This window comes from Monocercomonoides exilis (genome assembly GCF_001643675.1).
Source record: "Monocercomonoides exilis strain PA203 chromosome Unknown scaffold1-2713096, whole genome shotgun sequence".
Lineage (NCBI taxonomy): Eukaryota > Preaxostyla > Oxymonadida > Polymastigidae > Monocercomonoides > Monocercomonoides exilis.
Genome location: NW_027150546.1, coordinates 1,664,865 through 1,685,761, shown reverse-complemented (window position 1 = coordinate 1,685,761; position 20,897 = coordinate 1,664,865). Strand labels below are relative to the sequence as shown.

The 20,897-nt window shown below is 34.1% G+C and overlaps 3 protein-coding genes across 3 annotated transcripts; all 3 read left to right on the top strand.

Moving 5' to 3' along the window:
* Positions 1-6,183: 6,183 nt before the first annotated feature.
* On the top strand, positions 6,184-11,838 carry MONOS_8657 (uncharacterized protein; the record flags this gene model as incomplete). The annotated part of the gene is made up of 7 exons (XM_067879085.1): positions 6,184-6,225; positions 6,285-6,331; positions 6,395-6,648; positions 6,719-6,800; positions 6,878-8,631; positions 8,766-10,823; positions 11,096-11,838. 7 exons carry the CDS (start codon positions 6,184-6,186, stop codon positions 11,836-11,838), a joined length of 4,980 nt encoding a protein of 1,659 aa, XP_067736438.1.
* A 909-nt stretch (positions 11,839-12,747) lies between these two features.
* Positions 12,748-14,079, top strand: MONOS_8658 (putative Protein of unknown function (DUF2465); the record flags this gene model as incomplete). Its single annotated transcript, XM_067879086.1, has 3 exons — positions 12,748-12,883; positions 12,941-13,263; positions 13,347-14,079. 3 exons carry the CDS (start codon positions 12,748-12,750, stop codon positions 13,992-13,994), a joined length of 1,107 nt encoding a protein of 368 aa, XP_067736437.1. The 3' UTR covers positions 13,995-14,079.
* A 200-nt stretch (positions 14,080-14,279) lies between these two features.
* MONOS_8659 (uncharacterized protein) lies at positions 14,280-20,798 on the top strand (the record flags this gene model as incomplete). Its single annotated transcript, XM_067879087.1, has 4 exons — positions 14,280-15,227; positions 15,523-15,981; positions 16,444-19,950; positions 20,314-20,798. 4 exons carry the CDS (start codon positions 14,280-14,282, stop codon positions 20,353-20,355), a joined length of 4,956 nt encoding a protein of 1,651 aa, XP_067736436.1. The 3' UTR covers positions 20,356-20,798.
* Between the last annotated feature and the right edge of the window lie 99 nt (positions 20,799-20,897).

The following is a 20,897-nucleotide window of genomic DNA, read 5'->3' as shown; positions in this document are numbered from 1 at the left end:
AATTACCATTTTCATGAAATTTTTTAGCTTTCGTTGAATCCATCTGTTTCCCTTGCAAGATTTCAACAGCTCCTGATAATTGAAAATGAAATGGAAATTTCAAAACAAAAAAATGAAAAGAAGAAAAAGAAAAATACCGTGAATCATATTCTTTATGTTCAAAAGTCTCAAAGAATTGTTGTTCCAGTGGATTGTTGTTTTTGTCTCTTCAGCAGCATTTCCCCAATCATTTCCCCTGAATCCAAATTCGTCTTTTCCAGCTCCCTTTTCCATTGAAATTGATCTTCCTGTTTTTTAAAATGAGAAATAGAGATAATTATGAACGTTCTCTTTTCCTTCTTTTTTCTTCTTCTCCATAATTAATTTTAAGTTCTTCTTTTTATCTTCTCAAGTGGAAAATCCGTTTCACGTGACTGCCTTTCATTTTTGCCCTTTCTGATTCCAGATCTGAGACTGTTTTCGTGATTCTTTCTTCTTCAACATGGCTTTCATTGTTTTCAACAAAATGTTGTTTTTTCGTTGTTTTAAAAAATGCACTTCTTCATTTGAATCGCTCTCGTTTCTTCGCATTCTCATCAAACATTCAAATATAATTCTTTCTTTTGAAAATATTCTCCCATCATTTCAAAAATGTTTCAACAGCATTTCACACATTGTTTTTTGATGAATTCGTTAAGATATGGAGGCTTCTTGTTTTGTAGCGCCTGTTTCATGAAAATGTTTCTGTATATTCCCGTTTCAAATGCTACATTGTAGATTACTCGTAGCTTTGTATAAACGATGAAGGTTTTGTTTGTCTCCACAATCAATAATCAGAATTATCGATTATTAAGAAATCTGAGACAAATATAGCAAAAACATAAATCAAAATTTTGTGTTGAAAATAAAGCAAACACTCGATTATTCATATAAAAAATGTTATTAGTTATGGTTGAGCAATATTCTCTTCAGCTTCTGTCCAGGAGAGTTTTTCATTTCATTGGCATTTTCAAGCTCAATCTCTTCTTTTGAAGGTTAGCAAAATTGACCAAAAAATAATTACCAATAAATGAAAGCAGCGCAATAATTACGACTTATTTTCACAGGCATTATTGAGAATGGAAATGTTCGAATGCGCTTTCAAAAGAGTTGTGGGGGGAAAAAATAAAAAATATCGATATTTTGGAGAAAGATTAATTATCAAAAAAAACCTCATTAATTTGCATACGGAGTGAAGTGGATAATAGCTTTTATTCTTCATCTAACTTCAAAACAATTCATTTCTAAATGGTGTAAATATCTTGGCAACGCCGAGCATTTATCCTTCAATTTCAAACTTCTGAATGAAAAACTATTTTTTGCATCTTCGCATATTGCAAACAGGCTTCAGCAAACCCACAAAACAAAGATAAATTAAAAACAATTATTGAACAATTTATTATTTAATTGTGGGTAATTTACTAAAATCACTTTTTTCATGGGATAAATTTTGAAAAAGTGGCTATTCAACAAAAGTTAATTCCATTCCATCTCATTTGACAAAAATTGAAATTACACATTTCATCACAATTAAGCGTGAATACAATGAAATTGTGTTTTCGATGATTCAATCTGCTTCAAATAATGTTATTTTATGTTCACTGAATAAGATAAGTCTGCTATCATTCAAAATGTTGCGAAAACCAATGTTTTCAATTCCTCAGAATTTTTTAAAAGAAGCTCCTTTATTTGTTATTCAGCCGAAAGTGTTTATATTCGATTGTAACTTTCATTTGTGAATTCTTCAAATGGAACTGTTTTGGTTATTATTATTAAAGCGAAATTCAAACAAGAAAAATACACACAAAAATTCAAATAAATTATTCTTTGGTAAGTGTCAAAGCCGATCCACGGTGAGAAACACGATCCTTATTAATATGATGATATCGAAAGTTTTTCAAATAAATCCTTTCCAACACCTTTCAAAAAATAAAAACATGATTAATTAATCCAATTATTATCGTTAATCCATATTTTGCAAAGAAGAAATTACAACTCCATGAAATGATTAATGAAATAAAAAAGAAAGAATATCATTTTTATTTTTCACACAAGGAAAATATGATATCATGATTGAGTTATAGAAAGAAATTGATACAAAAAATGATGATAAATATCAAAAAATGCAAAAAGTTTTATCTAAAAACAGTTATCAGGATTTTCAATTTGATCATGTCCCATATTACTTGAGCAACAAAACGAATCTCTCTCCAATTCAACTCCGTCCCGAGCTCGCATCAAGCAAATATCGTTTCATTCCTTCAACAACGAAAAAGATATTTACAATTCGCAGAGATTATCTATTGAAATAACTAACTGTTGTTGGTGAAAACATTATTTCAAAAGGTGCTTCGTAAAGAGGAATGAAAGCAGAAAAGGAAAGAAGTGATGGAGGAAAAAATGGGCATCCTCAAACAATTAATGCTCGCCAGCTCGAAATAATAGAAAATCAAGCTTGTGAAGTTTTCAAAATTGGAAACTGTGAGAGTGCGTGAAACACCAAACATGGTTTGATTTGTTTTTGACTCTTCGTTTTTGAAATACACATTTTCATGAGTGTGTAGATATTCTTTAAGAGGATTCAACAGATGAAAACGAGCCAAGAAAAACAAACGAAAAATATACCTGCAAGTTATTAAAAAGGAGTGAAATTATTCATGCTGCAATTTCAAGGCCAACAGACATGTCATAAATTGCAACTCAAGCATTAGAGAATGTCAGGCAATGGTTTGAAGAATTGTCTGAGGTTATTAGCAGGAATTTCATTGATTCATCGAGAATATTTGATTTTGATGAAACAGCATTGAATTTGAATGAAGGCACAAGCAATCTGATTGTTTGCCTGAAAAATTGTAGTCCTCCGTCTTCTCCAGCTCCTCCGAAAGTGTCAAATTCAACGTTGTGTTTATGTGTATGTGTCGATGGATCATCTCCAAGAAAATTTCTTCTTTGGTGGACAAAATGTTTACCAGAAGAATTTTCATAGCTTTCGATATTCGACATTAAAGTACTGTCTTTTTCATCTTTTTAGATAACAAAAGATATATTCAAAAACATCATGATCAATTTCTGGATACATGCGATTGTTTCAAAAGAAAAGCCAACGACGACACATAAAGCCCTGTTCCTAATGGATAATCATGGAACTCATTCAGACAATTATGTGGCAGATTTTGCAGAGAAAAACAACATAATATTGAAATTCTTTCCTTCCAACATGACCAATCTCTTGCAACCGTGCGACTCGTGCATCTTTTCTCGTATGAAAACAAAACTTTATCACAAATTTCACATTCCTATTCCATTTTCGATGCATTCATACAGATCCTCCCTTGCCAACACACTCCCTGAAGCAATTGCTGCTGCGACAATGCATTCCACAATTTAAGCAGCGTTTATTAAAACAGGCGTATGGTCCGTTGCAGCTGCCCCAGTTTTGGATCGCATATCTGGATCCCACATCTAAAATCCTAAATGCAATTCTGACACTTCTAAATCCTCGCAAGATTGGAGAGAAGAGTTGTTTGGACATTATTCTCCTCAAAGCGATAAACAATCATCTTCTTTGTAATCTTCAAAACATTCATCTCTCCGCGATACGGAAATAACAAAAGAATGCCCAACATTGATCGATGATCACAGAATAAATTCAACAATAAAATTTTCAACTGACGAAAATTCTACAAAAGAAAAATCATCAGAAGAAGCAAAAGAGATGGATGATTCAGAACCAATGAAACAAATTGAATTTACAAAAGAGCATTTGCATTTTCTTCAATAACAGCTGACGAGAATTAGAAAACCAACTTCATCTTCTTCTGAAAAGAAACGTGAGAATAAACATAGTCGACAAGAACTTAATGAAATGTTGAATAAAGAACAAGAAAAGGAAAAAAGTTTTCGAGAAAAAAAGCAAAGAGAATAATTGAAATAGTCAAAGACGATGAAAAAGAAGAGAAATCAACTTCTTGCAACGAAATATAATGTTTCGATCATCCTCCCAGAGAAGTTTCTCCTTCATTTAATTCGAAAGAAAAACTCATGAGGGAGAGTACTTCAATAAATACAATGGAAAAATGTGAACTTTGAAAGCAAAACACTCTTTGTAAACATTTTTGATACTTGATTATCGTTTTTATTGTTTCACATCAACTATTTCTGTTATTTTCAACAGAAAGCAAAAAGATAATAACTTTGTTTCAGTTTTTAAAAAGCTATCATGAAACTGTGTTCGTGAAATAAAATGGACGAGTGATTTCGAATAGTTGAAATAGTTCATTATCACATTTGGTGCATAATATTTTGCTTTAGGTATTTTCAATGAAAAATGATACACTTTTTTTTGTCTTTTTGTGATAAATAAATATGAATGAAATGGATTCATATTTTTTGAAATATTTGCGAGGTCACAAAACATTGCGTTGCGATATCAATGGTACTTGTTTATTGAAATAAGAATCTTATTTGTTCTGAAATCTGAGAAAGAAAAGAAATGTGCTATTCTTTTTGAAAAATTGCAAATGCTAAATATCTAGGTTTTATAAAATTCTTTTTTAATTTTTGATCAATTGTTGCAGTTTATTCATCAAACTTCAATGCAATAAACACATTCTCTCATCAAATAGGTGTGTATTTTTTAATTTGCAAATTTACAAAGTTTGATTTATAATCTGCAAATTAATGATCGAACATTAGACATTTTTATTTTTCTCAGATATAAAACATTTGCAACTTTTCAAATGGAATAACCCACATGTTATGAGTGAAACAATTTATGTTCTTTGTGCAAAAAAAGCTTTTAAGTTCATATTTTTCCCCACTTGTTTTTGAATGAAATAGAGCAAATACATGAATGATCATTTGTGAAATCATTATGTTTCGAACTGAAATTTGGGTTTGACAATCAGGTTTTAACCATCTGTTCATAAACACAGAAAAATGAAAACTTAAATTGAAAACAACAATAAATAATGTTTTCATCAAGCATTGGCTTTTGATGCAAATGAAACGAATTTCACATTTCAATTGGTGGAAAATACGGACTTTCAAGCTTTTTATGCACAAAGTATGAAAAAATAACTTCTCTCATAACTTTATTTCGCTTACTCAGTTTTTGAAATAAATTAATTTCTATATCTGCACACAGATATCATTGAAATCAAAACATAAAGTTTTCCAACATTTCACGAATGTCAAAAAATTGACATATTTTTTATTGCGATTTTTGATCTCAAAAAGTCAATGAAAAGTGAATAATTTTTCAATGAAAATGCATAAAGTCAAATATTTTGTCCCAATTGGGTGAGTGTTTTTGATATAGGTGATTATTTAAAAAAATCATGACTTTCTTTAATGTGTTTATTATTATGAAAATTCATTGTTATTGGCTAAATTATTATTATCAACATAAAAAATGTTCATCTCTCGTTTCAAAAACCAAAGTCGGATGTGAAATAGTGACAAAAGAATGAATAAACAGTTCTATCACTTTTCATGGTTCATTCAAGAATATTCGTTATAAACATTTAAACCGAATATTAGATGGGAAAAATTGATTTCGAAAATTATCACACTTGTCAAGTTGTTTAATGTCATCTTTCAACATGCATTATTCACCTACAGGCAACGCGAAAAAAAAAAAAAAAAAAAAAAAAAAAAAAATTGATTCTGTGATATTAACAACAGAGTCGAAGAACAATCATGATATGCCTGACAGAGATTATTTGAAGGAACGAACCGAAAAAAAAAAAACAAAATTTATCTTTAATCTGCCAATCATTATCAGCATTATCACATTCAGATGAAAAGAAGTATCTAGAGCAAAGAGGAAAATGCGCTTTGTTCTGAATCGATTTCCTTTTGATTCTCAGAAATAAACTGTTACTGGAAGGTTCTTTGAAAAAAAATTATAAAGAAAAATGAAAGAAAAAAAAAATGTTTTATAACATTTGCTCCTCACTGATAAAAAAAAATATAATCCTTGAATAAACATTTTGACATGTTCGCTTTGTCTTTTGGAAAGCTATAACATTTGCTTGAAATGAAGACCAAAATCGAAAGATTATCCCTGATCAGTATTACCATAATAATATTGGATTAATCATTGAATAATTTATTTCAAGATTTGGGGTTAAATTGAAAACGATTCATGATAATTTCTCAGCAATGAATATAAAATCTGATGAGGATCTATATGAGAAGATTAAAGTGCGCTTGAACTTGCATTTTATTTGCTTTTTGAGAATATTATTATTTCTAATTTTTAGTCTCTAAAAGATGCAGATGAGGTTATCAAAATGTTACATGTAATGAGGTTTAAAACGTTCCATTCAAAGTTATTTGCTTTATGATGTCTCATATTTTTTAAATATATGAGTGATGCGAAAAAAGAACAACTTAAAGATGGAAATGCTGATGCAGAGGATCCATTTGAAAAACTTGAATATCTAGCAGGCGAATGGTCAGAAGATAAGCGCGTTTGCTTGGAGATGTCATCCTTGCTTTTTGAAGTTACTCGCGAAGCAAGTGAAGTGGAATTTTTTATAAAAGTATTGAAGTGTTATGACTTGATACTTGGTAGACACGAAATGAAAGTTTTGATAAATGCAGAAAAATCTATTGAATTAGCATGTTTGTTAGTTTTATGTTTTGACGTTGAACGATGAGTTTCTTTTCTGAAATTTTTTTTCCTTTGCCAAAGTGAATTCAATCCAAAAAGGAAATGATCAAGGAATTTTTGAATGTCTAAGTTATGCGTTATCTATTGGCTTAAGGATATGCAGGTTTGTAAATTATTCGTGATTTTTTAAAATTCGTTTGTAATTTTTCCAATATCACTTTGTGATTATTATTTTTGAAGACTATCAGACAATGACGAGATTATTAAAAGGGCAATAAATATTATTCATCAACTGATTGATGGAAATGATCGGTTTTTGTGTAGAAAAGGGAACGACATTGTTGAAGGAATGGCTATGCTCATTGAGGAAAATGGTCTTTCAGAGCAGTATGCTCTGCCTCTGTCATCTGTGATGGAAGTGATGCTGAGCGAGAAATCTGGGGTGTGCAGAGAGATGATTATAGGTAGCGGATTGGGAAGATTGCTTTTGAAAGAAATTGAGAAGGATGGCTTGTCAAAAGAGAGCGGCAGGATTCGTCTGAAGCAGGTGTTATTATCTCTGTTTGATGGAATCGCAGAGTTGCAATGCAAAAACGAGATGGCCATTGTGAAGAAAAGAAAACATGAAGAGAAACTATTTGAGATGCGAAATGAAGATTTCGGAACTGCAGAACATTTGAAAGAAGATATGAAAGGCAAAAGAACAGCTAGTAAATCACAAACTCCTCCACCGTCAAATAAAATTGTCTCAAAACCAAAAAGGAACAAAGGCAAGCCATCGAAGCAAAAGAGCAAGAAAGGCCCTTCTCATAATGTCACTCCTCCAATGACTCCACCAGCATCACCTCCACTGGCATCTCCATTCACTCTGCCGATGACTCCTCCAACTTCTTCTTCTCGCTCAAAAAGGAATTCACCGCCTCTGTCACCTCCACAGAAAGCGAAAATGGCTGATCTGAATAAAACACATGAATTTACAGAAGAAATCTCAAATGCAGATGATATGAAAGCTGATGTTGCAGCAGAAGGCAAAGAAGAAACTGAACCAGAAGGTGCAGATGACTCAGCGAATGAAGGGCGCATTGTGACAATTCTTCACATAAAGCTGCTTTTGAAGTGTGTTGAATGTTCAGACAATGAATTGGATGGGAGGGCACTGCAGACGCTTCACAGAATTTTGTGTGGCGGTGCTGTTGCCTGGCTGTTGGATGAAGAAAAGAGAAATGATGATGTCGAGTGTGTTATGGAGGAAGACAAATGGGCTGATGAAGAAGGAGAGAGAAAGAAATATGCATTTAGCAAATATCGAAAGAAGACGATTGAAGAGCTTCAAAAGGAGAAAAAGCGGCTTTTGCAGATTTTTGTGGAGGCAAATGGATTTTCTTCTGTCAGAGCATTCATAGAAAAAGAGACAGAAATCAAAGAGACAGAAAATATGAAAGAAAAAAGCAAGATAACTGAAAATGAATATTCAGAGATGAAAGATGCCGACTCAACGAAAGAAAAGTCAGATGAAAGGAAAATCACAAATGAAAAAGATGCACAATCCTCATTTTCATCATTTTCATCATCTTCATCATCATCATCATCCTCCTCTTCTTCAGTATTCTCGCTTTTTCCTTCGTCCTCTTCAATTGATTCACAAGCATTGCCTTCATCGTCTCAAATTCAATCAACAGTCTCTCCACCCGCATCTCCTTCTTTGCCATTTCCTCCTTTGCTTCCATCAGAATTCAAGTCATGCTGTTCCTTTTCAAAAACATCGCTCTCTTCATTGAGTGCATCCTTGTCATTTGGATTGTTTGCTGAAAATTTTCTGCTATCACCGCTGGAAATGTGCTATGAGATTCTATTATCAGCACTGGAATGGATCAAACAGAAAGATGAGGGCAGTTATGTATTGGAGCAGTTTAACAAGATGCTGAAAAGAAACGAAAACAGAAGTTTTGAGGAACGAATGGTTGGGGTTGTTGAAAAAGCAGTACTGGCACAAGGTTTGTAAATCTCTCTTCAAACATCTTATAAAAGCTATGTGTTTTTAATTTGTTCAATCTTTTTTTTTTCTGATTCGTTTCAACTACAATTAATCTTGTTGTGTTTCTGTGCCAATGCTCTGAACTTTACCAAGAAACGGCTCAACAAAATGAGGATGAGCCAGTCTGGATTGGAGGATTTGTTGAAGCATTGAAAGAAATGAATGTGAAAGAAGATGCCTGTGTGATGGCAAAGTGCTTGTTATTGGTGAAGAATCTTGTTTTACTTCTTAAAAAACGAAATGCCGATGAATGTCATTCGAAACACCAACTGGTACAATCTTCTTCTTCTTCTTCTACTACTACTGCTGCTGCTGTTAATCTTGTTCTTCAGAACTGTCAGCAAACAAGTATTGAAAGCAACGAGCAGTCAAGCATTCCTGTAATCATTCTGTTGGAAACCCCTTCAAGTGCATCCTCTTCATCTCAATTGCGAATGTCATCCGCTTCTTCAACTGATCATCCGCTGTCTGGTGAAAAGCGCCTTTCATGTTTTTTGAAGCTTTTGAATGAATATGGATTTTTGGATCTATGTAAGAATTGCTATGATTTCATCCTTTCTGGAAATCTAGTCGTTGAAACTACGAAAGAAAATCAAAAGTTTCAAAGTTGTTTGTCTTCAAGCGATGTGGATGGGGCAGACATAATGCCAGACTCAGTTGAGAATGAAGCAAGAAACATGGTTGGTGTTTCTGAAATGAAATTAATAATTGAAGTTACTGATGTTTTGAAGGAGTTGTTGCAGTTTGATGGCAAGCAAATGGCAAATATGGAACAAGTTGGCTTGACAAAGGCAATATTTGATGTGTTCGACGAACTGAAGAATAAATTAAAATGCAATCAAGGAAATGCAAATGATGAGGAAAAGGATGAAAAAGGAAAGTGTGCAGAAAAATTAAAACCAAAAGTTAAAAGTGAAAGAAATGAGGAGTTGAAATGCATGAAGAAGAGCATTCAACGAAAAGCATTTTCAATGATGATATCTCTAATTGGCGAAATCATGAAAATTGATGCAAAACTGGTCAGCCATTTCAGTGTGGATAATGAAGTGAAAGCGATCTCTGGTGAATTGACAAAGGAGAACATTGATGATGATGTGTTGCTTTGCTCATTCGGTGTGATTAATGCAATGCTGAAAAGCAGCAATCGTTCTGAAGTGGGGAAAGAAGTGGTGCAGAAGGGAGGATTGCACATGTTCATTGAATGGGTTGGCGTGAAAAAGGAGAAGGAGATAAACAGTTTGGAGGGCAGGCTATTTGACGAGATCATGAAAGGGACAATTGCGTTGCTGAAGAAGGAGAAGAGTAACAATACGAATAAAAAAGTGAGAAAGCTATTTCTTATGCGCTCTGTGAAGGGAATAACTGCGAAGACTTGTGGAGTTTTGATCGATATCGCAAAGAACATGAGCGAAGAGATTGGTGCAGGAAATGTAGTGGAACAGAGAAAAGTAATTGAGCTCGTGATAGCTGTTGCAAAGACAGTGTCAAGTGAGAAACCAAAGTGCGACAGTGTTGTGATTGACATTTTGGATTGGCTTCAGAAGGCGCATGCAGATGGGTTCAGTGCCATCCTCAAGCAATTCCTGAATTCGATCCCTGGACTCAGAGAGATTGTTGTAGTTGAACCTTATTTGGGGAAGATAATGGCGTGGCTGAAGAGAGGGATTACAGAGAATATCTCAACATGCTACGAGAATATCAATGCGATTTCTGCGATGATCAATGTTGCAGCTGATGATAGGGACTTGATTGATTATTTGGAGGCGCCTTCCTTTTTGGGCAAATTGAAGCTTTTCTCGTTTTCTGCCGTCTCCAAAATGGCAATGCTGACAAGTGCAAGAAAAAAAGAACTCGTTGATTCAGTTTGCCACATCATCAGGCTATTGTTATATGATGGATTGTATTATCGCTATAGAATTATTAAAAATTCTAACGCAGAAATACTGTCTGAGATTGGCTTCTTGGAAAACGATTTTAAAAACCATGATAATTTGTGTGCAACAATGTTGTGCACTGATTGTGACACTTTGTGTGAAAATCTTGATTCATTGACATGTTCGTGGATAAGCGAATGCGTTGGTGCCAAAGAAAAAGGAGATTTGGAACAATTTGTGTTAAATATTGCTGCATTTGCTTGTACGATGGACAAATGTATGGATTTGAAATATGTGTATTTTTATAAGAGAAATGATAATAATTTATGATTATGAGAAATGGCATGCATATGATATAATATTTGCAATTGCAAAACTTGCATGCGATAAAATAAGATATTTTTTGCAATGTTCATCGACTTATTGATTTCTTTTTTCATTTTCATGAATTCTTCGTTGTGAATTTTGAATTTTTAATTTTAATCAATGTCATACTTTATTGCTCCTTTTTTTTTCAATTGATAATTTATAATCTTAATTTTCATTCAGTAATAATTCCCGACAAAACTGCGAACTATGAATTTTGGAGAATAAATCGTTGGAATCATCAAATTCAATCATTTGACTCTGCAGCTGAGGCTTTGCTTTCATTTCTCCAAAGTTTCGATCAAGAAGCCCAGCCGCACGCCGTCACGAGGTCTTATTTCTTTCTGCTTCATGGCCTGTTGAATTTTGTCAAGAACAGCAAAGAGCTATGCGCATTCATGTCTCAGCTTCTTGCGGGGATATATCCTTTGAGAATGAAACTAAGTAATGAATTGTGTAATATGTATTCAATGTTGTGTTTCCAATTCCTGATGAACAGAGGATTCAATGCCACATCTGATGCAACTGTTTCACTTCTATATGACGGAACGTTGCTTCCAACTGTTATTAGAAACTACTCTTGGTATTCATGTGCATCTCGCCTTCTATTCTCCAACATTCCTCCGTATTACGAGAGCTGCATAAAAAATGATGTTTATTTTGTGCCTCCACAATTTGTTGAGTTGATTATTAATGTTATCATGGATTCTGCATCTAATATTTTAGCTTATAACGTGTATGTCGAACTAATTAGAGGAATGAAAAATTGGAGTTATCATTTTCCGCTTGTAAAGAATGGCGAAGAAGTGGGTTTGAGTGATGCAATTGTTGCTTTCAAAGGGTGTGATTTCATAAGAGGCTGCATGACAGATTATATGAATTCACTCTTCTTCAATTCAGAGCTATATGTAAAGTATTTTCATTAATATCCTGCGCCTGATATTTTCATGATTTCTGTTATTTACATTTTATTTGAGAAATCTTAAAATTTTCAATTATTATAAATGTTGTGAAAATGTTATGTTTTGTAATATGTACATTTATATGTTTTTAACTTAAATGTTTTGATGAAATTTATAATTTTTTTTTCTTTTTGACCTTTCTTTTTTGTTATAATTCGAACGAATTTTAACACAAAAAGCTGAGATTTAAATTTAATTTTTCATAAAAGTTATGTTTCTTAATCAGTGTTTTAAATATTAAATTCATTTTGAAACATATTTTTTTATATTTTATTTTTTGTTGGAATAATTATTCTCTTTCATTTCTTCAAAAAACTAAAATTATAAATGAAATGAATAAATACAATTGAAATAGTTTTTAATTTCTCAAATATTTTGTAAGAACACACCTTGTGCAATTCTGACCTATGAAATTATGATTTCGCAATTGTGGATGTTCAAACAATTTTTGGAATATATATATAAATATTTTTTGGTGATTTTTTCTTTTCAATTGCAAATGAAGAGGAAGAAATGAAAATAACATCACAAAATGAATCAAACATTCAAATCTTTCATTTTTTAGAAGTTCTGATTGATTTACAGATTATCAAAAATAATAACACCAGAATAAAAATTTGTTCTGTCCAACATTTCTAATGGTTTGATCACAAAAGTATTGTATTCAATTTTACCATGTCTCAATTGCCTGAGGAATATGAAACAAGAGTTGAACGCATTGCATCGTCAATTATTGAGTTGAACTTTTCATTCATCACAAATGAAGAATCATTTAAAGAAGATTTTAAAAAGGTTATTCTTACGGGTATTCAAAACGCCAGCTTTCGATATTTGATACAAGTCTTGCTTGAAAATGCTGGAGAGGAAGTTGACATGAAAAATCCACAGGATTTTCTGAAATTTTTAGTTGAATATTTGAAAGAAAGTGGATTTTACTTTGAAGTTGATGATTTTATTCATGATGGAAAAATTCAGCTTGTTTCATTAGAAAATAATCTTCTGTTTATAGGTAATTATTTTTCATTTATTGTTTTCGCACGTTTCATTTTCTCTTTTTTGCTTTCAGAATTTTTAGTTGGAGAGGTTCAAATGGCAAGACTGGAGAATATAGCGCCTCATTTCTCGAAGCATAAAGAAGCGCATGAAATTGCAAAAGATATTGCAGAAACCATATCAACAAATATTCCAGAGTTAATAGAAGAAGAAAATGATTCAAAAGAATCTAAAGAAGATAATGAGGATTATCTTCTTGATTCGTTATGCAATTCAATTGATGCTTTGACGTACAAAATTATTAAAAAAATGCAATATGGATTATTTGAGAATGTATTTGAACAAGAAAAAGTGCCAGCAGAACCAATAATTCCAACGTTGAGTCCTTCAATAATTGTATGAGATAATCTAAATAATTGCTTACAATTCTTTGTCATTTCCTAAAAATTCTTAATTTTATTTTTTTAAAAAAATTTCAGCAATATTTAACAAAGCTGAACGAAAGATTAGCGGCAGACTACACGCTGCGGCACGAAATGCTTGTGACCCGAGCAAGAGCTACGTACCAATCGATGCAATGGGCAGACCGTGTGAAAGGCGACCCCTCGTTCCCTCAGGTTGTTGCATCGATGAGCGCATCGCTCCCACCGCCGCCTGTTGTGTTCGTGGAGGACATCACCCGCGCCTCTCTCCGCTCGCTCTGCCCGACGCTGATGAATGAGTCAGTTTCGAGCTCGCTGAGGAAGTTTTTGATTGGGAAAGTGCCTGACAGGGGCGGGCGTACTGCGGATGTGGGGCGAATGGACTGGAAGCTGGCGAAGAGAGACCAGCAGGTAGATAACACAACGAATGCGCGCGGGGGAAGAGGTGGAAGAGGAGGCAGAGGACGGTGGACAGACAACAGGAGAGGGGGATGGAGAAACGAGCAAGGGCCAAGCAGATCAGGAGGCGAAGGTGGATATGACGGAAGAGACGGAGGAAGAGAATTCCATTCGCAGCAGCGTGGATCTTGGAGAGGATTCCGCGGAGCAGGGCGCGCAAGGGGCGGAGGAAGAGGAGGATGGGGAGCAACGCAATGGGGTTCAGATGGATTTGCTAGTCAAATGGGCTTCCAACAAAGATATTAAAATTCAAAAAATTCAATTTTTATTTATTTATTTTTTTAACTTAAACATGCTGAAAACATTGTCTGCCAACCTAATTTTCATTAAATCCATTTGATGCAGTATTTGAATTTAATTTTTCGAGTTTTGATGGAATTTATTCATTTTAAAAATTTGAACTATTTTTTAAAAACTTCATTGAAATATTATATGTTGTTGATCAAAATGACAGAAAAAGAAACTGAGGCTGTAATCGAAAATGAGCCTTGTTCCAGCCAAAATACTTCACAGTCAGAACCAGTAATAAATATGCAAGAGAATGAGAAACAAAATTTAGACGAACAAGCACAATTAAAGAGCGAATCATCAACTATCAGTGAATCGAAAGAGGAAGACAGGACAAAGCCAACAGACAATTTCTTTTACTCTTCACAAGGAAAATATCCGATACAACCTTCTCGAAATGCAGAAAATCCAATTCCAACAATTGCTCAAGAGCGTGAAGAATCACAGCAGGAAAAGAATTCGTCACACAGTCAGGAAGAGATACAAAGCAATCTCAACAACGAAGAAAGCCCGAAGGAAAATACGGATAACGAAATACAGCTTCAACAAGATTCTTCAATGGATCAAACAAGCTATTCTTTAAACGATTCTTTAGAATCAAAAATAACGAAGACCACATTTCCTTCATACTATAAACCTTTTCGCGTTACAAAATCTCCATACAGCGAATCTTTTTCTTCACCATATGCACCTGCAGAATGCTTGTTTTCTCCTCAAATTAATCAAGAGTCTCACAATCGTAAATCAAATGAACCTGTGTATGATCGTCTTTTAAAAGCTGGAAAAGAGGCTCAAGAATTAAAGGAGAAAATGATGCAGGAATTACAAGAGAAAGAAACCAATGAACTGAAAGATAGACCAGAACTTAATCCAAAGTCACTCAATTTTATTGATCCAAATGAAACATTTGAAGAGCGCAATAAGCGCTTTCTGATTCAGCGCAAAAAGGAATTAACGGCTTTAGAGGAGGATAAAGAAGCAAAGGAGAGTCAAAAATATCGATCTCGACCGGAAATCAGTCCAAAATCAGCATCTTTGAGAAGATCATATGAAATGCTTGTCCAATGGGACAAGGAGCATTTGGAAGAGAAAGAGCGACTGAAAAAAGAAGAAGAAGAGAAAATGAAAGAGGCTCTCCCGTTTGCCCCACAGCTTGGAGAAGAAACAAAAATGCTTGCATCAGGGAGAAAGGTTTGAATGACTGGACAATATGAGAAATTGTGCGGTTCTGTTAAATTTTTGTGCATTTTGTATGAACCATTGGGAGAAAAGTTTTTAACCAGAACGAATTATTTCATGAAGCATCTGCTTATTTCCTTAAAAAAAAAAATTTTTTTTTTCTATTATGAAAAAACACTATTTTATATTTCTGTTATTATTTTATTTAATTCGTTTTTTTTTTTTTTTTTTTTTTTTTTTTTTTTATATATATATATATATATATATATATATATTCCACCGAACACACACGTATATTCACAATTAGAATGAGCTAATTGAAGATCGCCTGAAGCGTCTGGGCAAAGAGCAAGAGGAAGAGCGGCAGAAGAAGCGGGAAAAGGCGCTGAAGGCGATTGAGGAAGGGTTCAGAAGGACAGTCAAGGGAAAAGGGAAAGAGAAAGAGGGAGGAGGAGGAGAAAGAGGAGGAGAAAATGGAGGGGTATCAGCGAATGAAAGGTTGTTTTATGACTTTGTGAGGACGAATATAGCGGCAAGAAGAGCGAAGGAGAGAAAAAGAAGAGAGATGGAGAGAATGAAGAATGGAGGGATGAAAATGACACAAAACAGCAGCATTTCTAATGGGAAGAAAGGGAAAACGGGCGAGACGCGGAATATTTCGAAGTCACGAGCGGAGTTTGCGGAGGAAGGAGAAGAAGGAGAAGAGGCAGATATGATTGTGTGGGATGACCTAGACGAAGAGGAAAAGGAGTTGGTTTATTTGGCGGTTTGTTATGAAAATGAATTTTGTCTATGTGTATTTTTAAATATTTTCTATTTTTTCTTTTATTTTTCTTTTATTTTTGGGTGATATTCAATTTATTGTGAAATCATAAACAAATCTTAACTTTATTTATTTTTCAACATTTTTCATTTTTTTTTCCATATAAATCTTTATTTATATATTTCTTTCTCTCTTCTCTTTTTATTATTTCTCTTTCTCTTTCTTTCTTTCTTTCTTTCTTTCTTTCTTTCTTTCTTTCTTTCTTTCTCTCTCTCTCTCTCTCTCTCTCTCTATCTATCTATCTATCTATTTATCTATCTATTTATCTATCTATTTATCTATCTATTTATCTATCTATTTATCTATTTATCTATTTATTTATTTATCTATCTATCTATCTATCTATCTATCTATCTTTCTATCTATCTATCTCTCTCTCTCTCTCTCTCATTTTTTTTCCCTCAGAGCTGCACCTTCCACACCACCTTCATCGGCGGCCGCCCTCTCTTTGAGAAGAACAACTTCCTCTCTTCTCCCAAACAGCGCTTAGGAAACCCTCCTTTTTCCATCCCAAAAATCCCCCTTTCGCCTCAGCCTGTTCAAACCCCTTCTTCTCTTTCTGTTTCGCTGCCTCCAACTTCTCCTCTTTCCTTAACTTCTTCGTATGTTCTCAGCCCTTCTGCTTCTTCTTCTTTGTCTTCTACTTCCTCTTCTTCCTCTTCTTCCTCCTCTTCTTCTCCTTCATCTTCTCTCTATCGCCCCACCCACCCCACAGAATTCACCAAAATCAAAACTTTTCCATCGCTCCCTTCTTCCTCACTGCTCGCCCAGTCTATTGTTGCGGCTTCACCTCATTCTCCTTCCAGACACTCTCATGCTTCTTGTGTGCCTTCTCCCAAACTCCCTTTTTCTCCTTCCTTTGGCTCTTCTTCTTCTTCTTCTTCTTCTTCATTTGCAGGCAAAACTTCACATAGAAATAAAAATGTGAATAAAAAAGAAGAAGAAGGAGAAGAAGAAATGAACAATGGATCGCTTTCTATTTCTTTGTGTTTGACTCCTTCATCTTCTTCCTCCTCTTCCTCTTCTTCTTCTTCTTTTAATTCTTCTTCTTCTTCTTCTTCTTCTTTTCGTTTAACTTCTCCTGTTCCGTTTGATTTGTCTGCGCCTGCATTGAAGAATGCGTCGTCTACAACCACAGTGCATGGGAAATGGGATGAAGAGAAGGAAGAAGAAGAAGAAGAAGAAGAAGAAGAAAACGATGAAGAAAAAAAGGAAAAGAAGGAAGAAGAAGGAAAAGAGAAAAAGAATAAAGAGAAAAGAGAAAACGAAGGAGAAAGAGAAGAATCAGAAGACTCAGATTTTGAGAAGGACATCACACGCAGACTAGCAGAGATAGAGAAAGACGATGATGAAGAAGAAGGAAAAAAAGATAAAAAAACTTCTTCTTCTTCTTCAAATTTTAATCAGAAAAAGCCAATTTCTTTGAGCTCAAATAAAAGCCAGGGAAAAACAACAGGAAAATTTGGAGTGCCTTCTTATCATAATGATGACAGTAAAAGAGGAAGAGGAAGAGAAAGAGAAAGAGAAAACGAAAGAGGAAGAGAAAGAAGCCGAAGTATTAGCGCTTCTTCTTCTTCTTCTCAAAGAACACCTGTTAGATCTCTTTCAGCAGGAAGAATAAATCGAACCTCAAACAACTTTGATAGTTCTTCTTCTTCTTCTTCTTCTTCTGTTGCTGCTGCAAAAAGAAGAGAAAAGTACGGATTGAAGCTTACTCGCCCTGTTTCTCCTTCTTTTGCTACAAATTCATCATCTTCTTCATCATCTTCTTCTTCTGCTTCTTCTTCTTCTTCTTCTTCTCGTCATATTTCTCGTTTGTGTGATACTGTTGGAAAGATGATTACACCTTCATATTCTTCTTCTTCCTCCTCCTCTTCTTCTTCTTCTTCCAATCGCAAACGACTTTCACGTCCTTCTTCTGCTTCTAGTTATTCTTCACGTTCTTCTTTAGATTCTTCATTTAATTCTTCAATGAAACATAATTCTTCTTCTTCTTCTTCTCGTGTTCCTCTTTCTCATCCAACACCCAAAAATATGTCTTCTTATGAATTTCATACTCCTTCATCATCATCATCATCTTCTTCTTCTTCTTCTTCTCGTCGTTCTCCTTCTCCTTCTTTAAACTCCCTTCGTTCTTCTTCTCCTTCTTTCCCTTCTTCTTCCTCCTCCTCCTCCTCCTCCTCCTCTTCTTCTTCTTCTTCTTCTTCTTCTTCTTCTTCTTCTTCTTCTTCTTCTTCTTCTTCTTCTTCTTCTTCTCTTCGTTCTCGCTCTCATTCCCGTTCTCCTTCTCCTGACTATCTCTACCGAAAGGGCAGAGATTTCATCGAACAAAGAGAAGAATGGCGAAAACAGAGGCAAAACGAGACAAAGGACATTGATTTAGAAGGATGCACGTTCAAACCACATACGATTCCTCTTCCTCCTTCGTTTAAGAGAGGAAGAGAAGGAGAAAGAGAAGGAGAAAGAGAAGGAGAAGGAGGGGAAAAGAGGAACAAAGAGATTAATAATAATAATAATAACAAAGATTTGAGAGTCAGAGAAGGAGAAAACGAAGAAATCAACAGAATTTTGATGAAAGAGCCGAGTTTGAGGAAGAGCGGGTCATATTCGTTGCTTCATTCGCCTTCTCTCAAAAAGAGATCGGCTTCTGCTTCAAGATATGGAAGTTCTTCTTCTTCTTCTTCTTCTTCTTCTTCTTCTTCAAATAACAAGAAAAACAACGAGAAAGAAGAAAGAAGAGAAGAAGAAGAGAAAGAGAAAGAGAAAGAAATGAATGAAGATTCGGATATGCCATCTGAACTAAGAGCGCTTATATTGGATGAGCAGAAGATGACAAGAGAGAGAGAAAACAAACAAAAGATGATGAAGAAGAATGAAAAATCATCATCATCATCTTCTTCTTCTTCTTCTTCTTCTTCATATAAATCAAGTAATTATCCACAAAGAAGTCAATCTCCAAGAAGAAATAGCTTAACTTCTTCTTCCTCTTCCTCTTCCTCTTCTTCTTCTTTTGCTCCTCTGGCAAGAACACCAACACCCCATCAATCACCTAATACATCTTATGCCAACCTTAATTCTTCTTCTTCCTCTTCTTCTTCTTCTTCTTCTAATAAATCTTCTCTTTCTCGTCCTTCTTCTGCTTCGAGTGTTGCATCAAGAGAGAGAGGAAGAGAAAGAGAAAGAGCAACGCCAACTTCTTCTTCTTCTTCTTCTTCCTTCTCCGCTTCTTCTTCAATGAGAAGAAGCTCAGTTAGATCAATTTCAGCTGAAAGAGAGAGAAAAAGCAGCATTAGCAATAATAATAATAAGACAAACAATGCTAATTTAAGTTCAAACAGAAAGAATTCAATAACATCACCTGGAAGAAGAAGAACTTCTTCTTCTTCCTCATCCTCTTCTTCTTCCTCCTCTTCTTCTTCTCTTTCCAAAAGCCCTTCTCTTTCTTCTCTCTCTTCCACTCTCTCATCCTCTCACTCCTCCACAGGCGGTCTATCTCCTCCACTCACAGCTTCTTCGTTGGATGCAGAAAGCGAAGCTCTTCTTGTGGGAATAAAACCTGTTGCTTTTCCTTCGCTCTATCGCTCGCAATCAGCTGCTGCTAATGCACAGGTGTATACGCGTGCACAATCGCCTTCCAGAGGAGGAGGAAGTGGAAGAGGAGGTGAGAGAAAGAATTCAGGGAGTTATTCTTCTTCTTCTTCTTATAAGTCATCTGGTTCTTCTTCTCCTTCTCAAAGACCTCCTCGTCCTCCTTCATCATCATCAGCAACAACATCTTCTTCTTCCTCTTCCTCTTCTCCTTCTTCTTCATCATCTTCTTCTTCTCCCTCTTCTTCTGATAGCGAAGCCAATCGGCGTCTGAATGCAGGAAGCAATCAGCCATTGCCAAAGGGATTCCATCGTGTATCATCAGTATGATTGTGACTGAAGAGTCTTCTATGGATTTTATATGAAATTGTGATACAGATTAATATGTTGATCATTTTTTATTTTTTATTTTTCAAAAATGAATGAAAATTTTTGATTGAAATGAAAATGTTGAAATGCTTTTATTTGTTAATCATCATATAAATATGCGTGGAAATGAATTTGATTTTTTATATTTTTTTATTATTTTATTTATTTATTTATTTATTTATTTAACAATTGATTCTCTTTTTTAATATTTATTTTTTTTTTATAACTTTTATTGTCATTTATTCTTTCTATTCTCATTTTTTTTTTTTTTTTTTTTTTTTTTTTTTTTTTTTTTTTTTTTTTTTTGTATTTTGATAGAATTCTCTGAGCCGAATGTCACCACCAGTTATGCCTCATTGAGGAAGCACCAAAGAATTAACAGTCATCCCTTTTTTTTTTTGCAGTCAAATAAAGATAAATTCAAAAAAATTAATTACTTTTCCTTCTTTTTGTGATGACTTTCTTCTTCCAACAAATATTTCTGATGGAAAAACAGAAGTTTTCAACCGATTTTGTAGTTTATTATCTTTTATTTTTTTATTTTTTGGATGCCTCTCAATTATGATGTTTTTTTAAAATTTTTTTTGAACCTAAATAATTTTGCATCTTGCTGGTTTGTTGACTTAAAGTTTATTATTTTCCAAGGTGAAATTAACAAATAGTTTTGGAGGCATTTCGAGTTTTCGATTATTGTTGTTTCGATGTTTTTTGAACTATTTTTCTTATTCTTTCATTTCGCTCAAGAAACTTTTTTTTGCCCTTTCTTGTGACTAAACGCTAAGCTTCTATAATTGTTAAACAAATTTTTTGATCATCCAGTTATTTTATAATTACTCTTTTCAGAAGCATCCCATTTAAAAACTATTTTTACTAATGATTTGAAAATCGAGCCTTTTGTACGC